Source organism: Phyllostomus hastatus, unplaced genomic scaffold, assembly GCF_019186645.2.
Source record: "Phyllostomus hastatus isolate PE091 unplaced genomic scaffold, TTU_PhHast_1.1 phas_contig_41, whole genome shotgun sequence".
Lineage (NCBI taxonomy): Eukaryota > Metazoa > Chordata > Mammalia > Chiroptera > Phyllostomidae > Phyllostomus > Phyllostomus hastatus.
This window is the reverse complement of record NW_025333876.1, coordinates 11,686,362-11,704,080: the sequence shown is the minus strand read 5'-3', so window position 1 is coordinate 11,704,080 and position 17,719 is coordinate 11,686,362. Positions and strand designations below refer to the sequence as shown.

The following is a 17,719-nucleotide window of genomic DNA, read 5'->3' as shown; positions in this document are numbered from 1 at the left end:
ATGGAGTTTGCAACCTCCAAGCTACTAAGGACAGCCCCCAAGCTGCCCCAGCCCCTTCTCCACAGCCATTCACCCTTTTTTCTGGGCTTTGGACTGGTACTAATCAGACTGTGTTTTATCTTCCAATAGCGTTGTGTGGTACTGCGTTTTCTGAAGTTTCCTCCCAACAGGAAGAAGGTAAGGTCTGTGCAGTTTGACACCCAGTCATTGAAACAATTACTTAAGAAAACATTGGTTTTATTTCTGATGTAGAAGCATTAATGCTAACTGTAGAAATTTAAAGGTGACACAACCATTCAGTGCAGAAAGTGGTGTGTCCCTTATTCCTGCAGGACCCAGTGCTTTGATTTGCTGAGGTCACTGTGGGTTTCTATGGTGAGACCCTGGGTGCTAAGCTAGGGGTCACCCTGTTCAGTTCCATGAGCCCTCCTGGTTGGCCAGGCCCCCCAAGACGAGGTCTCAGTTTTCCTGTGGTGATTTCCTTATACCCTGTTGCCTCTTGGAATTGTATGTATGAGAATAAAGCCTGTGATGCTGCCCGGTAGACAACATTACAAGTCACAACAGGCAGTTCAGATGGAGCGTGGGTTTCTGTTTGCTGAATCACTTTCAGAAAGCTGTTGCTGTTCGGTAGCACACTGGCCGAGCACTGAGTTGCAGTGTCTGTCTCCCTGGAGTGGGATATCACTCTAGTATTTATCTAAATCTCAGTAGTTGTAGGGGTCAATAAAGAGAGCCTTCTGGAGCCCTTTTTTGTGGTCCTTGGGGTGAGGGAGGGAAGCACAGAAGTTGGTGTGAGCTCTGCTCCAAAGCATAAGCTCTTACCTTAAAAAGGGGAACAAAGGCAGGAGCAGGGTTGGGAGGCTCACAGTCCTCATAGGGGGGACAGGGCAGGGGTGGTTGGGTGGTAAATGAAAATTGGGCAGAAGATTAGGGTATAGGAGAGGTACATCACTGCTTCATTTGAGTTAGGAGAGACAGCCAGAAAGGGAGGGGAGGTGACTGCTTATGGGCACTGGTGGTAGCCAATGGTGGAAGTGAAGGGCACACTCAGGGGTTAGCTGTGTAGAAAGAGAAGAGAGGTCTGTGGGAGAAAGTAAGGAGGGTGCTGCCATGTGATCTGGGGGTGGTTTGGTCAGTGCAGAGAAGGATGGCAAAAGATGGGAGGGCACAAGTGGAGGGACGCCTTCTCAGCTGCTAAAGAGAACTATACGGGGTATTGTGTTTCTGTGGAATCCAAGTGGAAACTAGAACCATCTGAGAAGCTGCCTCTAGCTCCCTCCTTCCCCACGCAGCATCTGCAAAGCCCAGACTCAGTGAAGGGCCAGCGTTCCCTAGATGTCTCTGTCAGCTTTTCCTGTTTTGATTTATTGAGGCATTGTCTTCCAAGGCAACAATTTGCCTTTATTTATTATATAAATGGCATGGTGTGATACCAGCTGCATTACCAGTGGGAAATCATGTGGTAATTCTACCTTTAAGAAGAGCTTTTTGTTAGAAGCTCAGTGGCCACAGCTGTATGGAGCCACCGGGTGTGTTCTGGGCTTTTCTATCAGGCTTCATTCTCATGCAGTCTCACTGCACGTGCCACAGGACGTTGGCTGTGGTCTGCACCTGTTACAGGTGCAGACAGCAGCTCAGTACAGGGCCTTTGTAGAGTTCAGGCCATGTGTCAAGCACCTCCTGACTTGTATGTAATGAGAAGGGCCCTCTTGTCCCTTGGAGAGACCCGTGACAGACCATTTGAACTTGTTGTCTCAGGTCAGAGGGAGGGACACAGGGCTGATTTTCTGTCTCACCCAAATCTTCACAGCTTGTTGGGTCCTTAAGAATATCGGATTTGGTATACAACATTTTATTCTCTATTTAGAAGCTGAAGAATAAAATCTAAATACCCAGTGATTTTTGGACAAGAGAGATTTTCAAAGTCCAGTTCCTTGGAAGGTGTGCAAAGGCTGCTGGTGGATCCCCAACAGTTCCTGGTGGGGGAGGGGGTGGGCACAGGTGTGGGCCACATGGGCCTGGGTAGAAGGTGGAGGTGGGTCTGGGGGACCGAGGGCACAGAAGCTCTAGTGAGTCCAGCAGTCTTTGTGGTGAGGCTTACCTTCCTCCAAGTCCAGGGCCACCATCTTCTGTTTGTGGCCACAGACATGGCAGCCCTGCATGTAAGGGGCTCTTTATGGTGTCAGAGTCCACTCCTTCCATACTTCCTTGGAGGTCTTGGTTGCTAAGGTGTGCCTATTATTCTTTTTTACAGACCTCAGAAGAAATATTTCAGCATCTACAGAACATAGTAGACTTTGGCAAAAATGTCATGAAGGAGTTTTTGGGAGAGAACTACGTTCATTGTGGGGTAAGTGATTTTTATTTATGTAGTCTACAATCATGGGAAAGATCTGTATCAATAATACCAACTTCTCAATTATAGTTTGTAACTTTGTGTTTGATGAAAACTACTCATATTAATGACAGAGTTTCCAAGTGTTTGGTTTTTCTCATTTGCTGCATTGAGAGGTAGCAGTGCAGATAGTATTTTCCCATTTTCTACCAGAAAAGCCTGAGGTTCAAAGAGACCAAGTGAAACTCCTGCTTGCCGGGATACCCAGTCTCCTCCACTCTGCCTTCATGTAGACATTCAGCTTAGTCAGGGCTCTGGAGTGAGGTCCAGACAGCATCCCTGGTCCCAGTGCATGTGGGCAGTCTTCACTGCTGGCTCTCTCTGGTCTGCAGCTTGGATAGTTGGGGAGAGGCAGTGCAGGGAACCACAGTGGCTATTATCTATACCTGGGATGGCTGCTAGACTTCTGCTGGGCTTGTCTCAGATTAGAGCCATGCTCTGACCAGTAGGTTTGTCACTTTGAACACAGAGTATAATGCTTCTGTTTTGCAAATACTGTACCTTGTGTCCATTCTGAAAAAAATGACACTAAAAGGAGATCAAGGGAAAGGTTTTTTTGAAGCATAAGGGTTGCTTGGTAAAGTAGAATTTAAATGGCTCTAACAGCAAAACATCCTCCAAGAAGGGCCCTTTGACAAGCTTAGGATGTACTATGGGTGGTGCTGCTGGGCACTGTCAGGGCTGCAGTCTCAGTTGAAGGCATCAGACCGCTTCCCAGGGCAGCCCAACCATGCAGCAGGCAGGCTAGGCTCACCGCAGGGCTCTGAGTACCCTTGAGACAGCCCTGATTCACCCAGCACTCGATCTGAGAAATGACCTGGACCAGAGTTGCATCTGTCATTTCCACAGTATGTGGTGGCTTTACAGGCCAAACCCAGGCAGTGTGGGAGGGACTACACTGTCACTAGAGTCATTTGGCCATCCTTGGTGCTGGCACTGCACTCAGTGAGGTCTTTAGCTGTTTAGTTGAACTGTGGGAGCCTCGTGTCTCTGAACCACCTGCTCTGGGTGTTGCCTGATTCTTGGCCAGGATGGTGTCTGAGTGAATGCGAGTATGCCGTTACATATTTCTCCTTGAGGAAATGTCCCCACTTGACTCATCCGGCCAAGTGGGAGCTTTTCTCTCTATCATAGCATCAGGGGCTCTAGACCTTTCTCCTGAAAGGGTCACAGTGATGAAGAGTGGTGGGAGCTTGGGTCAGGCAAGGATTGCCTGGCAAGTGGGAGCAGCATCAAGATGTTTCCCTGGGCGCAGGGCATACATGCCCTGGTTCCAGGTTTGGTTCTTTTTGTCCACAGTGGATGGGGCTGTGCGCATGTAAGGTGAGCCACAAGGTCACATTCTGGGAATATTCATCCCATTGACATGCCTTCTCGATATGAAGACAACACCAAAGTGAATACAGCCTGCTTTTCCTCCATGTGGATGTGATGTGTCCAGGGGGCTGCCACTGAGGCCCTGGCATGGTTGGAATGTGGCATACAGAGCACATCTCTGATCTGCATAAGACTACACACAGGCAAAACTAGCATGTATAAATGCCACTGTTTTCTCTGACCACTGACATGAAGTAGGGCAAATTGGACCGCAGGTGAGCATTTCCCTTCTCTGTATCCTGGGATGAGATAACAGACCAGCCCAGTGGTAAGAGTAGGAGGCCCAGACAGAGTGATAGACACACCTCTCGTGCCCATGCTGCCTCTGGGCCTGCCTAGCTGGTTTGGGGACTAGTCTGGTCCAATCTCCATGTGAGCTGGAGGTCAGGAAATGGGGAAGAGGGTCTTTTTTCATGCCCACAGATGTTTACATCTTAAATACTGGGGATAGTTGAGATACTGATCGAATTTCAGAAGTTTACCTCACTTTCATGGACCCAGTCCTCCCAAGGTTGAATGCCCCTGTGTGGCCTTGACTTCTTACTTTATTTTTATTTAATATTTTATTTATTTATTTTTAGAGAGAGGGAAAGGGAGGGAGAAAGAGAAGGAGAGAAACATCAATATGAGAGAGAAACACTGATCGGGTGCCTCTGAGATATGCCCTGAGTGGGTACTAAAGCTGCAGCCCAGGCATGTGCCCTGACCAGGAATTTAACCGGCAACCCTTCACTTTGCTGGATGATGCCCTACCAACTGAGCCATACTGGTCAGGGTTTGACTTCCCACTTTAACTTGACGTGATGGAAGCATTGGCCTGGCCACTGCACACAATGAGTGAGGGGATGCTGTTCTTCTGAGGGAGCTTTTACAAGACTGTAGACATGCTGCTTACCTGCCAGACCCCTTCCAGTCTTGGTGGCTCTTTGTACTTTTCTGCAGCCATCACTTCATCCCTTTGAGGGCAGGTGCTTGTCAGCAGGGAAGCTGGTGTGGCCACACCTTTCAAGTTAAACTTCCTTGAGAGGAATTTTATGGTCCTGACTATAATTTTTCCTAAGTTAATACTTTGGGCAGGTGCTGGCCAAGTGCCCTACTGAGATCACCATCTTCCCAGGGTCCTGTAGGTGTTGTCTGTCCACCCATGGCATGGTGTACATGATTCATGAGTCTGAACCAAAGGTTGGTAAATGTAGCCAGATGTTAGAAAGGATGCCTACTCTGAACATTTTATTCTGACTTAAAACACAAATAGAACTCATTATAAAATCAGGAATTTAAAGTTGCTTAAAGAAATAGTTCTGTTTTTTTACCTTGGTGACTAGATTTAAGGGGGGCAGTTCATAGATGCTGTGTCAAGAGTAGTTGAGCCACTTTTGGCTCTGACCTTGATCCTGTCTGCTCCTCTCCAAGTTTTCTGTCACTGCATTGATGATTCCGGCATGGGCCATGACTTCCTTTCCCAGCTGGGGAGCGTCACGACTCCTGCCATGCGGAGATCTGAGTCATTGTGCTTGCTCTGATGTTCATGCATTGTTTCTGGGATGTGCAGGGCTAGATGTTTCTTTGAGAGATGAACTGGATGCAGTTTTTTACCTTCTGTGTGCAGCATCCCTTATCTGCCATCTGCCCACTACGTACCTTTGGTTTTTTCTAAAGTGGAGTGAGCAAGAACTTGGACTTTCATGAGATGGTCTAAGTTTTGAATTTTCAAATTTTTGTAAGTCCCACTCTTTTTCATTGTTTCATCTTATCTAATTCAGAACTAAATTTTTAGCAACTCACTTTTTATCAGTTTATAGCATGTGTAGGTAAATGACAAAACCATGGGTTAAGCTGGCACAGCAGACTGGGAAGTAAACAATTGGCTGGACTAGGGCTGACTGCAGAAGCATGTCTGTATGAGAGGATGGCCTCAGGCCTGAGGGCAGGTCAGCCACAGACTGGTACTGATGCACAGGTGGGGCAGGGTAGAATGGAGAAGGTGTGGTGTATCAGCATTTAGGGTCTTGGCATTTATATTCTAGGCTGATCTGTTGTGTCCCATTGGGACTTCTTCAGAAGTCAGAAATCTACCACCCTGGAAACACAAGGAAGATAGTGAGCAACATGGAACAAAAACTTATTTCAGGAAATTATAAGGAAATGGCAAATTGAAGAGAAGTTGCTCTTTGTTTTTCCCCCCAATGCACTGCATATTGGACCACCGTGAGTCTAGTGGCTAATGAGCACACTGGAATTCTCACCTGGAGGTTAATACTTGATTAGAACCTTTCCCTTGAGCTATTTCTCAGGTGGGAGTGTGAGAAGCCTCAGGTGTTCTGCAGAGGTAATTGGTGAGGAATATTTGTGCTGGCATAGAACTGCCTCAGGCCCTGCTTTGTGGCCCACAGACACTTGAGGACAGAGTTAAAGTCTCAGTGAGGACAGAGGAGGTGCTTGGTGGAGACTGACTGTGGGTGATCATCACCAGCATGGACACCAGCTGCTCTGAATGTATGAAAAACATTAGTGTCTGTTTCATCTGGACATGCCCTTAAAATAGAAGAGAAGCTTTATTCCTGAGGCCCACATCTGAGTACTTTTTTTAATGTGCTAAAATATACATAGCATAAAGTGTACCATTTTAACCATCTTTAAGTGTGTGCTTCTGTGGCATTAAGTACGTCCACATTGTTGTGCAGCCAAACTGAACATTTTGTATTTATCCTTACAGGAAGTGGTTCAGCTGCCTTTAGATTTTGTGAAACAGCTTTGTTTAAAGATACAGTCTGAAAGACCAGGTAAGGGTTTTAACTTATAAGCTCTTTTTGTAATTTAAAATATCCCATTTGAAAAGTGTTAGACATTGTTACTCTTATTAGGTAGACACAGTTTTTGGCAGTTCTTTCACCAGAAACTTTGATTATCAGAGGTAGAAATCTCAAGAGCTCACAGTTCTGGGCATCGGATATCCAGGTCACTGCAGAGAATATATGACCAAGAACTAATTAATAAAAACAAATATGTACTTGGGAGAGAGAGGAAGCTAAAGGAATTAGGGGAGACTTAGGGTAGAGACGGTAGGCTATAGGGAGGCCTGGAGGAGGAGTCAAAATGAAAACCAAGGTAGACCCAAACCACGGAGGATGGGCCAGGCCCTAGCAGGTCTGGAGCTGGAGGACCTTCTCCTCGAGCTGAATCCACCCAGCTTGCAGATCCCCCTGGGGGAAGATAGGAGATGTTGGCCATGCCAGCCCCCATCATCTCATGTATTTTCCACACCTCCTGTACTCACATACGCCCCCCCATACACTGACTCTAAAAGCTGTACTTGGACAGTTACAGAACAGCCATGTGGCCTCCAGACCCCTAGAGTCAGTGCTAAGGAAATAGCGGTGCTTGCGGATTCTGAAGGAACCAACAAAACGAAGGTAGAGGCTGGTTCCTCCTTCCACTCTGTGTTCCTGAGTTAAGGGACTCACAGAATTGGGAGGCAGTCCCCAAGACCACCCTCACTTCTGATGACAATTGAACCTTTTGTGGATCCCCAGGAACAAGTTCAGGATCTGATAATTTTCTGGAAGGACCCATAGAACTCACTGTTGTCCTCATGGTTATGGCTTATCACAGCTAAGGGATAGAGATTAAGACCAGCTGATTAAAGAGGTGCGGGGGACAGGTCCAGGGAAACCAGCATGAGCTTCCAGGTGTCCTTTCCTATTAGAGTTGTGCGGATGGTGCTTATCTCTTCCAGCCATAGTGTGTGACCACAAGGAGGAAAGCCAAGCATGGAGGCTGCCCAAGCCCCAGTGTCAGGGTTTTTCTGGGGATTGGGCATGTAGACCCAGCTGACTAGCTGCCCTCAGTCTCCAGCCTTCTGGAAGTTGAGCTGATACTGTAAGACCCATAGCCCTATCATATGTCATAGTGTTACACTCATGTGACTCAAAGACCCCAGAACATTCCTCAGGTAGGACACCCCAAGACTTAGAACTGGAGGCCAAGGCTAGCCCTTTTGGGCAAGGCTGACCTTTCCTTAACAGGAATTTGTGAAGTTATCATGGGATCATCTTGTATCTTGCACTGATCCTCAGGTATTTTTCTTACTGTTTTCCAGAATCTCGCTGTGACAAGGACCTGGACACTCTCAGTGGTTATGCTCTGTGCCTTCCCAATTTAGCCAGACTTCAGACCTACCATTTTGCTGATCATCGACCGATCCTGTGTGTAGAGATCAAGGTGAGTTTTGTCAAGGGGAAAGTGATGTGGGGAGAGGAGCGAGGTGGGTTCAGGTTGTAAATTCATGGCACCTGCCTAGAGTGCACTTTACCACAGAAACTCCTGGTGTTCCTCACACTGGGGCCCACAGCTCCTTCTCAGAGATCCCCAACTTCTAGGGACTCAGCTTGCTTCCTGCTCCTTCCATGTGTGTCACCTGGTTTCTTCCACCAGTCAGATCTGAGGGACATGGCTCCCCAGACCCCCAGATTTAGGCTTATTCCCAGGTGTTTTGATGGGGAGCCAGCTAGGGACAAGCCCTGTCCAGGGTTCCACCCTCCCTGTTTTCTTTGGAGGGTGCAGCTCACCAGCCGCCCTGACCTTCCCTGCCATGTCCTCTTGGCAACATGGTGACACTGCATGCTGTGTTCTAGGAGGCTAGCTTGAGGGTTGCCTCTCAAACTGGGTGGCACTCTGTTCTTTTGTTTCTGTCCTACTCAGTAGAGATCCTCCCCAGAGGCACAGGAACCTATGTGACTCTCAAGGCCCTGGTTTGTTGTGGTCAAGGCTTCTAAGTTGGAGTGACAAAGGGCATCACTCTTCTAGTGGAGGGAAGTGATTGCTGGATAAGGGCCAGGCTCCCAGCTTTAGCTCTGCTGTGCAGTGTCCAGTCTGGCTGCTCAAGTTTTCCTTCCCAGATGTCCCAGGCCACTGTTTGTCTCCTTCCAAATCTCTGTGTTGGTGATTTTTGGGTCATACCCTTGGTTCTGAGCAACCTCTGTGCTCAGTGGGGCCTAATAATCTATTTTCGCATCCAGAGAGTGAGTGTCTTAGGCATCACAAACAATTGTGGCATGTTCTTCATTGCCCCAGTGCTAAGAGCAGGTCTCACATGTTGTGCGTGCCCAGAAACTGTGGCTTTTAAAAGGCAACTGGGGTTCCAGACATTTTGGGAGCCTGGCAGCCATCAGATGGGCAACTTCCCATTCACAAATTCTTGTCAGAGGGAACAAGAGTTCTGCTTCTTACAGCTGGGAATGTGGGGGCAAATCTGCACTTTCTAATCTCCTACTGTCTTGAAAACACAAGCAACTCTGTTGTACTTTTCAATCTAGCAACTGAGAAGCCATCTTTTTCCAGTAAGAGTTCTGACTCTCTAACAGCAGAGAGATGATTATATAATGTGACAAGGGAAGCATCAGTTTCCTTGTGGGACTAGAGAGAAAAGCAACTTTGGGAATATTTTTCTAACATTTGCTGCTGCTACTCCTCAGTGTTGCCTTGTAGTTAGTTATGTCTATTTAAAGGTATGTGATTTCTCCTTAAGCAGTTTTTCTTCCTATTTATTTTGCAGCCAAAATGTGGGTTTATTCCTTTATCCAGTAATGTTACGCATGAGATGAAACATAAGGTGTGCCGTTACTGCATGCACCAGCACCTCAAGGTGAGGAGAGCCAACCAGCCCACATCCCTCCCTACAGAGCTGTGTGGAGGGTGGTTGGGCCTGAGGTGTGACCACATAGGTTATCAAAAGAGTGAAAGAAAATGTAGATATTTATTATTTACTTTTTATTTCACAAGTACTTCATTGTTTACTTTTCTGTTTTGTTTTGTCTTAAATTGGGATAAAATTCACTTACCATAAGGTTCACCCTTTTAAAGTGTATAATTTAGTATATTCACAGAGTTGTGCAACTGTTACAACTATCTAATTTTAGAGCATTTTCCATCCATGTTTTGTAGTGTATATCAGCAATTCATTCCTTTTATGGCTGATTAATATTCCATTGTGTGGGAACATTTTGTTCATCCATTCATCTACTGATGAACATGTGGCTTGTTTCCACCTTTCGGTTGTGAATAATGTTGCTATAAACGTGTGTACGTGTACTTGTTTGAATCCTTGTGTTCTCTTCTCTTAGGTACATTCCTTGGAGTGGAATTACTAGGTTTCAGGAAGTTCTGTGTTTAACTTTTTGAGAAAACACCAAACTGTTTTTCCCAGCCGTTGCACTACTTTGTATTCCCACTAGCAACGTATGAATGTTCTGATTTCTCCATATCTTTGCCAACCCTTGTTGTTGTCCCTGTTTGTGGTTATAGCTATCCTACTGGGTGTGCAGTGGTATCTCATTGTGGTTTTCATGTGTATATCTCTAACACTGATGTTGAGCATCTTTTCATGTGCTTCTTGTGCCATTTGAATATCTTCTTTGGAGCAATGTTTATTTTAATTCTTTGCCCATTTTAAATTACTTTGTTTTTCTGTTATAGAGTTTTATGTGTTCTTTGTATATTCTGGATATTAATCTCTTATCAGATACGTGGTTTGCAGATATTTTTTCCTCTTCTGTCTGTTGCCTTTTTACTCTGATGGTAGTATCCTTTGACGTACAAAGTTTTTACTTTGAACAAAGTACGATTTGTCTACTTTTTCTTTTGGTGTCATATCTAAAAAATCATTGCCTGATCCAAGGTCATGAAGCTTTTTTCCTATGTGTTCTTCTAAGAGTTTTAGTTTTAGCTCTTACATTTAGGTCTTTGATTCATTTTGAGTTAATTTTTGTATATGATGTTAAGTAGGTGTCAAACTTCATTCTTTTGCATGTGGATGTTCAGTTTTTCCAGCACCATTTGTTGAAAAGACTATTCTTTCTTCATTGAATGGACTTGGTACCCTTATCAAAGATCTTTTGGACATATGTGTGATGGATTATTTCTGGGCTCTCTATCCTATTTTATTGTTCTATACATCTGTCCTTATACTAATACTACACTCTTTTTTTTTTAAGATTTTTATTTATTTATTTATTTTCAGAGAGGGAAGGGAGAGAGAAAGAGAGAGAGAGAAACATCAATGTGCGGTTGCTGGGGGTCATGGCCTGCAACCCAGGCATGTACCCTGACTGGGAATCGAACCTGCGACAGTTTGGTTCACAGCCCGTGCTCAATCCACTGAGCTATGCCAGCCAGGGCCTAATACCACACTCTTGATTGCTGTAGCTTTGTAGTAAGTTTTGAAATTGGGAAGTGTTAGTCCTCTGGCTCTGTTCTTTTTCAAGATTGTTTCGGCTATTTGGAGGCCCTATACAATTACAGTATTTGGCTGTGTGTGATTCACTCCCTTATATAATGTGCACCCATGGTTTTGGCCCAAACTTTCAGGAAAAAAATCTTTTGTATTAATTTTTTAATTCAGTTATTTTTTATTTATATTTAGATGCTTGTTTTTGTATTACAAAGGAATTTTAGCATTTATTTTTTAACACATTATGGCACAAGAAATTTTCTGTAACAAATACAAAACACAAAAATGGATACAAGGTATTTCAGGTGCTACCCATGTATAATGTGCATCCTTATTTTTCCCTCAAAAATTTGGGCAAAAAAGTGCACATATACATGGCAAAATATGGGACATATGAATTTGAGGACTGGATTTTTCATTTTTGGAAAGCATGACTTAGAACTGTGACAGAAATTGCAGGCATCTGTAGATCACTTTGAGAAGTATTGTTATCGTAACAGTATTGTCTTATAATCCATGAACACAGGCTGTCTTTCTACTTATAAAGGTTTTTCTTTAATTTCTTTCAGCAGTGTTTTGTAGTTTTCACTATACAAGTCTTTCATTACTTTGGTTAAGCTTATTTGTAGGTATTTTATTATTTTATAATACTACAGATGTGATCATAAGTGGAACTGCTTTCTTAATTTCCTTTTGGGAGCATTCATTGCTAGTGTATAGAAGTACAACTAAATTTTTCTGTTGACCCTGCAACCTTGCTGAATTTCTTTTTCTTTTCTTTTTTTGTTTTATTTATTTATTTTTAGAGAGGAGGCGGGAAGGAGAAAGAGAGGGACAGAAACATCAATGCGTGGTTGCCTCTCATGTGCCCCCTATTAGGGACCTGGCCTGCAACCCACACATGTGCCCTGGGCTGGGAATTGAACCCACAACCCTTTGGTTTGCAGGCCCACACTCAATTCACTGAGCTATACCAGCCAGGTCCTTTGCTGAATTTCTTATTAGCTGTAGTAGCTTTCTTGTAGATTTTTTTGAATTTTCTATGTACAGGATCATGTCATTTGTGAATAGAGAGTTTTATTTCCTCCTTTCCAATTTAGTTGCCTTTAACTTCTCAATTTGCTCAAAGAAGTCAGAAGGGTTTTTTGATAGGGATCCCATTGAATTGCAGGTCAATTTGGGAGGTATTGCTAGCTTAACAGTATTAGTACTCTGAACAACAGGTTGTTTTTCCATTTATTTAGGTATTTAATTTTCTTCATTGATGTTTTGTACATTGTTTACAGTGTGAAAGTCTTCGTTTGTTAAATTTATTTTTTTTGGATGCCATTGTACATGGAATTTTCTTTTATTTCATCTTTAGATTTATTGCTTAGCAATGCAGTTGATTTTTAAAATTTATATTTTTTTCAAGAACTTTTTTTTGTTGATTTGAGAGAGGGAGAGAGAGACATCAATTTGTTGTTCCACATATTTATGGTTTCATTGGTTGTCATGTGTATGTGCCCTGACTGAGGACTAAACCCACAATCTTAGAGTATTGGGATGACACTTGAACCAACTGAAACTACCTGGCCAGGGCTCTAAAATGTACATATTTTTACCTTTGGTGAAATACACAAAACATAAAATTCACCATCTTAACCATTACAGGTCACTTGCATTAAGTACATTTACCTGGTTGTGTAACCATCACCATCATCTATGTCTAGAACTTTTTCATCCTGCAAAACTGAAGCTCTATGCCCAGTTCCTGGAAACCACTATTGTAGTTTTTACCTCTGTGAATTTGACTACTGTTGGTGCCTCATATATGTGGAATTATGCAGTATTTGTCCTGTTGTGATTGGCTCATTTTCGCTTAGCATAATGTCCTCAAGGTTTATCCATGCTGTACCATGTATCAGGATTTCTTTCCTTTTGAAGGATGAATTGAACTTGGGTTGCTTCCATCTTTTGGCTATTGTGAATAATGCTGCTAGGAAGATGAGTGTACACATCACTCTGTTTTTGAGTATATACTCAGAAGTCAAATTGCTAGATCACATTGTAGTTCTCTCTTTCATTATGAGGAGCTGCCATTCTCTTGTCCACAGTGGCTGCACCATTTTACACTCCCCTCACAGTGCACAAGAGTTCCAGTCTCCCCACATCCTCACTAAGACTTTTCTGTTTTTGGTAGTAGTCATCCTAATGAGTGTGAGGTGAGAAATGCAAATAGTTTTTGCATATTGATTTTTTTTTGTGGAAAGAGGCTTATTTCCTAGGTATTGTGCACAACAAAAACGCTGCCTGTTTATCCTGTGCCCTCACCCTCATCCTAGTGTAGGACACTTTCACAGTTGGCATATTTCCCTTCTTAATGTGGCTGTAGCTAGTGACCAATGTGATGTTAACAGCTCCTCTAAGACTGTAGTCAGCTGCCAAAGTTCTGATGGAGGGCAGGGAATAAAGTGGAGATAGAATGCCAGTGCTAGTAACTCTTCTACGTGGCCAACTTCTGACTCAGCTCTTCTGAAGCATTTCTTCTGTTCCCTTCCATTGGAGCAGTTATTGGTCCAACTCCACAAAGCCATGGCAGGGGCTGGACTTTCTTTTATGTGGCTCATTTACACTTAAGACCCAGTCAATCAGAAAAAAATGCAGTCTTGGTCATCATTGACCTGACAACCTTATCTTGGATATTTTTTAGTGTTCAGTAGAAACAATTCTAGGCATTTTAAGCAGAAAAGTTTAAAACAGGAAATTGAGTGTTTAGAGACTCATTGGAAGGCTGGAGGAGTAAGCTATAGGTTGTTCTCCAGGAATCAGAACATCAGACAACTGACCCAGCAAGGTAGCTACTGCCTTTAGCACATCAGGAATGGGAGGGAGAATCAGGAGAGAGATACTGCATAGAACATCCAGTACATCCACCAGAACATCCTGCATAGCTGTAGTCCAGGGATCAGGAAATCCCCATAGGCTCAACTGCCTTTGAAGAACCACAGAGTAAAGATTGGACCCTGAACACCTATAGGGAAAAAAAAAAAGCCCCTCACAGAATGAGTACCTACTGTGTGCTGCATATTAACCTTTAATCCTGTTACCATTGATGAACTTGCTTAGTTGCTCTAGTTTTTCTTGATGGTTTCTTAGGATTTTCTATATACATGATCAGATCATTTGCAAATAGAGGTAGTTCTAGTTCTTTCTTTCCAAGCTGGATGCTTTTTATTTGTTTTTCTTCCCTAGTTGCTCTAGTTAGAACCTAGGGTACAATATTCTATAGAAGTAGCAAGAGTCTTGTTCCTGATCTTAGGGGGATAGCTTTCAGTGTTTCACCATTGAATGTCATGTTAGCTGTGAGTTTGTCATAGACCTTCTTCTTTAGTGTGTTTTTTTAAATGATGAAAGGATGTTGGATTTTGTCAAGTACTTGTCCTACATTGAAATGATCATGAGGTGCTTTCCTCCCTCTAGCAACATGGTGAATTACACTGATTTTCATATGTTGAACCACTCTTGTGTGTCTGGGATTAATCCCACTTGATTGTAGGTGGATAATCCCTTTAATATGCTGCTGAATTTGATTTGTTAGTTTTTGTTAAGGATTTTTTCTTAAGAAGTATTGGTCTATTTAACCCCTCTGGAGATTGCTGGCCTTCTTTTTTCACCATGATTGGGGCTGTTGGTTTTCAGGGTTCCCTTGGAACTAGAAAGGGGATGGGAATAGAGCAGTAAAAGTGCCACAAAGCTCAGCTCTTACTTAGATTTGGCTGTTTTTCTTTAATAAATGCTCCCCAGGTTGTTGTAAGACTTTCAGAGTTATGAAAATTGTAATTGATTCCTCTAGTTTTTGCCAGTTTTCTCATTGCCCATATGGAGGAGAGGTTTTCTAAAGGTTCTTACTCCACCATTTTTGCTGACTTAGTGCCTACTCAGTTAATTGATAAAATATGGAATTGTATGAATTAGGTCACCTGTCTTCCAGAGGTAACTCATGTTGTCAGTTTGTACATCCTTCCAGACTTTTCCTGTGCCAAATAAACATGGTATCCGGTGAAAATGAGGTGATGCTTGCCTCTATGCATATTCTAATGTGTGTTCATATGTGTGTGTCTACACATTTCTAAAGCAAATATGGGGTCTTGCCATATGTAATTGTTCTGCTAATTCTTTTTTTCACTTAAATAATCCTTGAGGATTGTTTGTTTATCCTTCAAGAAGGTTTTTTCTTTGCATATTTGGATATATGCATAGTCTGCACATAATTTTTCTTTTTCTTTTTTTTTTTTTAGCAAAAGTGACATATGTTTTGTTCTGTAAGTTGCTTTTTGACTTGAATAAATCTTGGTGATTTTAGCTCTACCTCTTTCCTTTAGTAGCTGCATGTCATTATTCATTCTTTCATTCAGCATGTGTCCTGCTGTGTTCTGGCCCCTGAGAGCAGCTCTGCTGTGACTTACTTATTTGTTTCTAGGTCTTGCTGTTATAGTGAGGCAGCAGTGAACATCCTTGACCCTGTAATTCCTTGTATATTTTCCAAGTCAGGGGACACCTGCTTTTTAAATTTTGATGAACACCAGCAAGTTGCCTTTTCCATTTTTTATCTCACTGACATGAAATTACTTATTAGCCATACCCTCCCCTTCCAAACCAGATTTTTTTATCTGATTACCAAAATTTAGTCATGTCACTCTTAAAATGTGCTTGCTGCATCCCTGTTCATGTGGAGGACTGAGTTGGCAGCCCTGTGAGGCTCTTACAGGAGGGCAAAGGTTTCCTGGGGTTGGTGATGTGTACCCAGAGATGGTGACATCTGCTGGAACCTTCATCATCTTAGTCACTTCAGCTGTTCTGTGTTACAGTTAGCCCAATGCTGTTCTCAGTCCAATTGCTGACACAATGTGGTGGGTTTTTAACAGGTGGCAACTGGGAAATGGAAGCAGATAAGTAAATATTGTCCCCTTGATCTCTACTCAGGGTAAGAGAACACGTCTACTTTGTCCCAGTGCCATCTTCCTTGGAGGTGGGGTGGTTGGGAGTGTTTTGTGAAGGTGGGGTGATGTTCTCTGATGGGGAGTTGGTGGGTATTCTGTGAGATGTGTTTGGGGGTATTCTGTAAGGAAGGGTTTGTCAGGGGAGGTGTTCTATGAAGTGGGAACCATGGCTGGGGCATTCTGTGAGGTGGAGTGATGTTATGTGAGGGGGTGTTGGGGGTATTCTGTGAGGTGGGGTTGATGGGTGTGTGTTCTATGAGGTGAGGGAGGTACGGGTTTAGGGGTGGGGCAGGCATTCTGTGAGGTGGGGACTACTGGCCCCTGTATAACCAGGACCCTGGGCAGGGCTCAAGTTTTTGCCTGGGGTCAGGGTTCCCTCTACTGATTCCTGCAAGTAACCTGGCAGAGCCAGCAGCTGGGAAGATGTTGCTACAAGATGAGGTCTGAGAGCAGGGTGTGGATTAGGGGCAGTGATGGGAGTGCCTCTGCAAGACGGCTGGGGACAGTATAGCTCCTTAATCTGGAAAACTGGGAGACCTGGAGCAGGAGCTCCTGGGCATGTCCCCTGAGCCATGAGTTGGGAACCACAGGCAGATGAATGCAAAGACTGCTTCTAATTCTATCAGTAACCCTTCCCCCTTTTAGGAATAAACAGAGAATGTACTTTGCCTTGAAAAGCTTGTTGCAGGAGGCACAGAACAACTTAAAGATATTTAAGGTAAGAGTTGCTTCTATTTTATGGCCCTTTTGGGGGAGACAGCAGGTGTCTGGACTGAGCTGGGTGGTGCGCTCATGGCACTCTTGTCTCTTTGACCTTAAAGATGGGGACATCTGGGCTGGGTCTGCCTTGGCATGGTTCTTTGGGTCTACTTTCCAAGTCCCATTCCATGAGTATGACATCCTTTGATTCCTCTGTTGTGTGATGTTGACTCCTTGACCACTAGGTGGCCTCAGGCTCCCCTGACACACAGACCTGACTGGTTCTTGGATGATGATGATGGCCCTAGCATGGTCAGGCTGCATCTCAGGCATCCTTCTCTGTATCTCTGTGTCCTGTGTGGTTGAGGTGGGAGAAGCAACTAGGGTGGCACAGTGGCACAACCTAGAGGGTGGCCACACCTGTGCATTTGCTCCCAATTATCTTAGGGAGCTTGTAATTTGAGAACCTCTTTGTCAATGAGTAAATTCTGTCCTGGCCTCACAGGAAAATGGTTCATCCATCAGCCAGCCCAGACATCCTTGGCTTTCTCCTTGCCACCTGCAGCTGGCACCCTGATTGGACTCACTGAGGCCCTTTGGTAACCTGGCCTGGTGCTGGCAGGAATTGGACCTCAGGGGTGGGTACAGGAAGGGGAGAAGAGGTCTTGCCCAGATCTGGAAGAGAACTACTTGTGACCTCTGTTGGAAATGTGTCCCCTGGGGTCCCCTTTGTCATCTCGTTTTCTCTTTGCCACTGACTCTGTCTTCAGTCCCAATTATGTCCTAATTAAGAGTGACACATGTGAGAGTTTGCAACAGGCTTGCAGGGATCACATGTTTGGAGAAGCAGGCTGTTGGATCTGGACAGCTTGTGTCCTCTGTGTCCTGCTCTATGTGAACAGCTCTGTTCTGCACACTGTTGCCCCTCAGATGGGCGCTGGGGTTGGGGTGTGGCTTTCCCCCATCTGACTCAGAAATTTGGTCAGAGTGAATTGAGTTTACCCTGTTTGCTTCCACTTTCCCAAATCTAGAAAA

The 17,719-nt window shown here is 44.1% G+C and overlaps 1 protein-coding gene across 4 annotated transcripts in view; it reads left to right on the top strand.

Moving 5' to 3' along the window:
* The window catches only part of LOC123822769 (inositol-pentakisphosphate 2-kinase), a 109,920-nt gene that overhangs the window by 69,331 nt on the left and 22,870 nt on the right, over nt 1-17,719 (top strand). For 2 of the 4 annotated variants that reach the window (XM_045844918.1, XM_045844922.1), the window contains 7 exons: nt 130-177; nt 2,258-2,353; nt 6,492-6,558; nt 7,875-7,996; nt 9,330-9,419; nt 15,911-15,969; nt 16,631-16,703. In XM_045844918.1, the coding sequence (XP_045700874.1) occupies nt 130-177; nt 2,258-2,353; nt 6,492-6,558; nt 7,875-7,996; nt 9,330-9,419; nt 15,911-15,969; nt 16,631-16,703 (555 nt within the window). The remainder of the gene's footprint in view (nt 1-129; nt 178-2,257; nt 2,354-6,491; nt 6,559-7,874; nt 7,997-9,329; nt 9,420-15,910; nt 15,970-16,630; nt 16,704-17,719) is intronic. The other 2 variants (XM_045844919.1, XM_045844920.1) reach the window with 2 other exon arrangements.